We start from the raw sequence: 6,797 nt of genomic DNA on the forward strand, positions 1-6,797 counted from the left end.
GTGGAGGGACTTGAAAGCATCCAGGACCAGAACAAATGGCTCAGAGGTTGCAGCAACACCCAGCTCTGCAATAACAGGAGAGCACAGGTACGGCCACAAAGGTGACTGCCAGGAGTTCCACTGTGCCCCAAACATGCCACCAGGCATGGGTTGCACTGTCCAGCACTCCCTGCTTGCTGAATGCACAGTTCCCAAGGCCATTGATCTCACTCCTTCCACCCCAAAAGAGAGGAGTGCTCTTTCCTCCTGCTTGTTACTGGCTTTGAACATTATTTGTTGACTTCTGAGTGGTTAAATGGTTGTGGCAAGTGTGCAGCACTCTGCCTGCTTCTCCACTGAGAAAAACCCAGGAGCATGGCTTACCACGAGGCTAAGGGTGCTCTGAGGAGGGGTTATATGAATCTTCAATTCCAGCTGGCAGAGACTAGGAGCACCTTGCCTTGTGATTCAGAGAAGCATGATGCCACACACGTGTACACACACACTCTTTAAGTTCCCAACACATGCACCAGCCCCACTCTGTGTGCTGGGGGCTCTTGCTCTCAGTCCCTGCAGTAACTTTGCAGTTAATTCACTCATATGAACTATAGGGCGTGAATGCATCCAAAACTAGGGGCTCTTGAGAAGGGCGTAGCCGGCCTGACCTCCTCTTTGCCCCAATGCAGGGCCAGAAAGGGAGGTGCGAAGGCTCTGGAATTGCATCCCTTATGCAGCCTCCTTGTAAAGGTCAGGCCAATTAGCTGTGCCTCTTTCCCCTCCAGAGCACCAGGGAGTGAGACTGCCATTTGGGAAAGGTCAGCAAGGCACAGCACATGTAACTGGGCACAGCAGTGCACGTGCCAGCTCAAGCATTTAAGTTGAGCGCTCTTGTCTGCTCCTGCGGGGGAATACAGAATACCACACGGCATGTGAGGAGATGTGCCAGACAGCTTGTTTCTAAGCCTCTTTCTTACTCCCTCTCCGGTTTCAGCTCTTGAGGTGCTGTCCACGTTGCTTGAGCCATTACAGGGGGGCAAGGAAACACCCTGAAAAAACCCCATCTCATAGAGCTAAGAAAGTTGCCTTAAAGTAGCACAAGGCACCCAGCCCTAACATGCCCAAGGTACCCTGTCTCAGGCATGTTTACTGGCTTCCATGTAGCACAGCTCCACAGCAGTTTTATAACCTCTTCACCAGGGCTTGGTACACCTGGAGCAGGAGGACACTAGTAGGAAACCCTCCATGAGAACACTCAGGACAAAGCCTAGGGACGGCATAGACACAATCTGGGTTTCTAGGACGTTGCTACTCAATCTGGACCAGCTACACTGGTGCAGAGTCTGGTCTGCCCTTTGTGCATTTGTACCTCCCCTTGCCAATGGGAATCTACACATTGAGGGCGAATGGCTGTGAGCACTTGCCGTAGCTGTCACCGACAGCATTAACAAACACTGGAGAAGGAAGAGCCTGTGATCACCAAAAGTGGAGATGGGTGCATGGGGGGTGTTTAATGCAACAGGAACTGTTAGGGTGGTGGCACCTCCACTTCAGAAACCCCAACTACTAGACTCTTCTTCCCCAAGTCCACAAGGCAGCATCCCATGTTACTTATCAGGAGAGTGGGGACCAACCTTTTTGGCAAGTGTGCCACAAATTAGCCCCACACCCTCCCAAAGTGCTATTCTGATTTCCTTTTCCTGCCCAATCTGCTGCTCTTTCTGCTCCCAGCTGTGTTCCCAGCCCAATCTGCTGCTCTATTTTCTACTTCCTTCCTCATGTTCCCTGCCCAATTTGCTGCTTTGCTTCCTGCTTTATCTGCCACTGTGCTGCCTGTTCCCTCCCGTCTGCCATGGGCCACACAGATTGTCTGAGTCACGTGCACCACAGTTTGGCCACCTGAGTTAGGAGATTGGTTTGCCTCCCAGCACTTAAGTCCTTTTCTGTCTGAACCACCTTCACAGCATCCTTCACTGGAGAGTTTTGTAGCTACAACTACACCAGGATGCCATGGCCAAAGCACACAGCTCTGTGTTTTTGCCTGCATATGCAAACCTTTCCTCAAGACAATTTACATTGATTCTTTGTGGAAGCCTTTTTCCTGCAGTCTGCCTTAAATTTGGTTGGATAATAACCTTAAATTACAAACACCCCCCACCCAAAACTGGAGAACACTTCCTTAGCCAAGCAGCACCAAGGCTTATCGTCACAGAGGCTATGACTAGCAACTACTCAGGCGTCAAAGCTGATTTACTCTTTTTCCTATTGCTAAGAGAGCGCACATCTTTAGTTATGACACAGAGGTATAACTAGCTTGTGCCAAATGCAGTATTATTTCTGAGTGTCTAGTGCCCCCTACTGACTAAGTATGTATTACTCGTAAATTATGTATTACATAATTAGGAATTAAATATGTATTACTGGCTAAGTATGCATTACATCCTGCTTACCACAAAACAACTGAGGCAAACAGACTATTCTAACTTTCTGACAAGCCTAATCTGCATAGAAAGTGAACTGTTCCAAACAGGAGATTCTACCACACCTTCAACTCTCCTGTGCAATATGAACTTTCGTTTCTACCCAGGAGAACTTTTACAATCTTTTCTTGGATGCTTGATGAAGGGCGTTTGTGCCCAAAAGCTTGGAATTAAATTTTTTTTTTTTTTTTTTGCAAAAATCTAATTGGTCTAGCAAAAGATATTTCATAGTTTCAGGGTCGGAAGGGACCTAATAGATCTTCTAGCCCGCCCCCCCGCCAGGGCGGGAGAACAACCCAAAAAACACAAACAAAACCACTCACCCTAAAAACAAAAACGGGACTCAAATGAGTCCAGCCAGGTAAGTATCCAGCCTCTTCTTAAAGATCCCCAGGGTAGGGGCCAGCACCACCCCCCTTGGAAGTTGGTTCCAGCTCCTAGCCGCCCTGACTGTGAAGTAGTTTTTTCGGATGTCCAATCTGTACCTCCTCTCCATCAACTTGTGCCCATTATTCCTTGTTATGCCAGCAGGGGCTAGGGGAAACAGCGTCTCCCCCAAACCCTTCTGGTTCCCCCTAGTGAGTTTATAGACGGTCACCAGGTCCCCCCTCAGCCTTCTCTTGTGGAGGCTGAATAGGTTCAAGTCCCGCAGTCTCTCACTGTAGGGTCTGCCCTGTTGTCCCCGGATCATGCGGGTGGCCCTCCTCTGGACCCTCTCCATGTTGTCCACATCCCTCCTGAAATGGGGCGCACAGAACTGGACACAATACTCCAGCTGCGGCCTGACCAGCGTCGCATAGAGGGGGAGGATCACCTCCCTGGCTCTACTCGAGATGCACCTGTGGATGCACGACAAGGTCCGGTTAGCCCTGCCAACCATGACCTCGCATTGTCGGCCCATGTTCATCTTGGAGTCAATAATGACACCAAGATCCCTTTCCGCCTCCGTGCTCTCAAGTAGGGAGTTCCCCATCGTATAAGTGTGCTGCTGGTTCCTACTACCCAAGTGCAGCACCCTGCACTTGTCCGTATTGAAACACATCCTGTTCCTGTTTGCCCACCCCTGTAACCTATCCAGATCCTTCTGCAATCTCTCTCTCCCTGCTAGCGTGCTCACCTCCCCCCAAATTTTGGTGTCATCAGCGAATTTAAACAGGTTGCTCTCCACCCCAACATCAAGATCGCTGATGAAGACATTGAACAGCGCAGGGCCCAGGACCGAGCCCTGAGGGACTCCACTACCCACCTCCCCCCAAGTCGAATATGATCCATCCACCACCACCCTCTGAGTGCGACCCTTCAGCCAATCTGCAATCCATCTGACCGTGTAGGCATCTATGCCACAGTCGCCTAGTTTATTAATTAGGATGGGGTGAGAGACGGTGTCAAAGGCCTTGCTGAAGTCCAGAAAGACTACATCCACCGCGACACCTGCATCCATGGCCTTTGTGACCTGATCATAAAAGGCAATCAGGTTGGTCTGACATGATCTCCCCCTAATAAATCCATGCTGATTGCCCCTGAGCATCATCTCGGATGCCGGCCCATCACAAATGTGCTCCTTGATGATCTTCTCAAAGAGCTTCCCCAGGATTGAGGTAAGACTGACGGGCCTATAATTGCCCGGGTCCTCCCTTTTCCCTTTTTTGAAGATGGGGACCACATTAGCTACCTTCCAATCGTCTGGCACCTGGCCCAAGCACCACGATCGCTCGTAGAGCCGTGCCAGGGGCCCTGCACCCTCTACCATGAGTCCTGATTGCTTATTACTAGTGAAGTCATTTCATAATCCACCTGAGTTTTTCTTTTTTGTCTGCAGATCACTTTCTAGAACAGTGGGAAGCAAACTTTTTGGCAGGTATGCCACAAATTAAGTCCCATGCCCTCCCAAATGCCACGCTGATCCCCTTACCGGTCTGCTGCTCTAGTTTTTGCTTCTTGGTCTGTGCTGCCTGTCCCCTCCGTCTTCCACATGCCATACAGAGAGGCTGTCCGTGCTGCAGATGGCCACTCATTCTAAAACAGGGCTTAGCTTCCATCAAACTCATATGGGCTTCATTGCTTTGAAAAGGCTTGAAGCATGAAGGACTTCAAGTTCCTCACTCAGGAGTTTCACAAAGTAAAGATGGATTTGTAGGGTGGGATTCATTCTGCAAACATCTATCACTATACTTGTCTCATCATTGTGCTTGTGCTACCTTGGGCCCTTAAACATAAAAACGCCAAAAACCAAGCCTATGCGATGCATTCATGGAGTAAGGAAAAAGCAGGAGGTTCCTGCCAGCATGAGGGAAGGAAGCCCTATGTACACAAAGGCTGCAGCAGGAACCCAAAATGGTTGCCTTGGTGCAAGAGCTAATACTTGCAGGATAACTGTACACATTCAGTCTCTGAAAGAAGGTCATAACTGCTCTCTGTATGAAGTGACATGCTCCCTTTCTGCTGCAAAGCAGTGGGAGAGACCACAGCATGCTGGGATTTACTGCCTAATAATGCAGGCTGGATAATGTCTGCACTAACAGGGTTTGCATCTGAAAGGAAAGATCAAGTCCTTGGGGAAAACCTCTTCTTGGCTTTATATGTAGGGCACCAACCAGCAGGCCCACCTTAAGAAAGGAAGTGTTAAACTGAGCTACTAGGGAGGTAAGAATGTACCACCATATGGAGCAGAAGAGAGTCACACTGGGGAAAATCCTGTAGGTACTAAGGCAGCGGCGGGCAATTATTTTGGGTGGAGGGCCACTTACTGAGTTTTGGTGAGCTGTTAGGGGCCGCATGGGTAGCCCCACCCCTTAGCAGGTGCCCCACCCCCAGTTGCCATATTGGGACAAGAAGTCCCGCCCCCAAACCCTGACCTTTGCCACCGGAAGTCTCACCCCTTGCTGCAGAAGTACTCCTTTTGGAAAGGAGGGTGCTGCAGTCTTGAAACTGAAAACCCCCCCAAATCATATACAAAAAAAAATAAAACATCTACTATATTTACTTTAATTTTGATTTTAAAGTATTTCTGTACTGATTTACATGTTTGTGAAGTGTATCTAGAGGTGAGAGAGAGAGAGAAAGAAAGAGAGAGAGATTTCCCTGCTTTTTCCCAGCCATTTCCCTGCTTTCCCTCCCACACACCTGCCAGCCACTGGTGCCACTCTGCCCCCTGCCACCGCCTTCCATGGCCCCTCCGCTGCTGCCACTCCCCCGCCATTTCCCTGCTTTGCCTCCCACATGCCTGCCAGTCACTTTTCACACCCTACCCGCTGCTCTCCATGCCGCTGTCACTTCCCCCTCTGGTTGCAGCTTTGCCCAGCAAGCACCACGTGGTTCGCAGCAATTTCCCCTTATCTGCCTTTCCACTTGGACAGAGGGAAGTGGTGAACAGCCCCAGGGTCACCAGGCCAGAAGCCACAGAGGCTTCCAGTTGGGGGTGGGGGATGGGAAGGGAGGAGGGTCTGAGGGCAGGTGCAGCCAGGTGGGCCTTGCTGCTCAGCCACTGGCTCCCCCTGGGTCCTGTTGCCCCTGGCACCTGTCATCTTTGACAGGCAGCCAGGGGCAGATAAAAATTAAAATTTTCTAAGATGTTTAGGGGCCCTGAAGGCTAGATAGAATGGCTTGGCAGGCTGGATCCACCCCGCAGGTCATATTTTGCCCACCCCTGCACCAGGGGGACCTGAAAGAAACTTCCCGCTCCATCTGAAACTCCACTAGATCCAGCAGCACCACCATATCTTTTATTTTATACAAACTAAAAGCCTTCTGATAGCCTAGGAAACATCAAGAAGATATTTACTAGAGCATCTGAAATACAAAGTATGGCCTTTTGCTGCCATGAACTCTAGTAAAAAAAGGGAGGATCCCTCCTGTTTAACCCCCAAACTGGAAGTTCCCTCCATGAGCAGGAAGCTAACACACAGCAGGGTCATCAGTTTCTTCTAGAAGGCCTTGCTGGAACTCTGGTAGAAGCATCCTCAGCAATAGCAGCAGCCACCAGCATGGGTTCCCTTAGGATGGTTTCAGCCAGGAGCAAGAAGGTAGGGAAGCAAGGTTACTTGATGCGATAGAGGACTTTGCGTTGCAGGCGGTGCTGGATCTCGCCACGGCGCATCATGAGCTGCAGCACCTTGTAGATGGCATGCTCAGGGTATTTCTGGAAGAATGGTAGAGGAGAATGACACAGCCCTCTGAACCTGCTGAGTTCATGCAATGCTTCCCTATCACAGCCAGCTGCTAAGGCAGCTGAGCCAGGAAAGCTCATCATAATCCAGTGAAAAATCTTCACATTAAAAGTCATGTAAGACTGCTGGATGTGCGATGTGCACCTGCCACTGAGAAGGGGGGGGGGGGGGGGGG

General features: G+C 50.2%; 1 protein-coding gene across 4 annotated transcripts in view; it reads right to left on the bottom strand.

Moving 5' to 3' along the window:
- Positions 1–5,553: 5,553 nt before the first annotated feature.
- The window catches only part of MCM5 (minichromosome maintenance complex component 5), a 20,128-nt gene continuing 18,884 nt past the window's right edge, over positions 5,554–6,797 (bottom strand). For all 4 annotated transcript variants that reach the window (XM_014521000.2, XM_006025986.3, XM_014520999.2 and 1 more), the window contains one exon: positions 5,554–6,594. In XM_014521000.2, coding sequence (XP_014376486.1) covers positions 6,493–6,594 — 102 coding nt within the window. In that variant the 3' untranslated portion in view covers positions 5,554–6,492. The remainder of the gene's footprint in view (positions 6,595–6,797) is intronic.

This window comes from Alligator sinensis, unplaced genomic scaffold, assembly GCF_000455745.1.
Source record: "Alligator sinensis unplaced genomic scaffold, ASM45574v1 scaffold215_3, whole genome shotgun sequence".
Classification (NCBI taxonomy): Eukaryota; Metazoa; Chordata; order Crocodylia; family Alligatoridae; genus Alligator; species Alligator sinensis.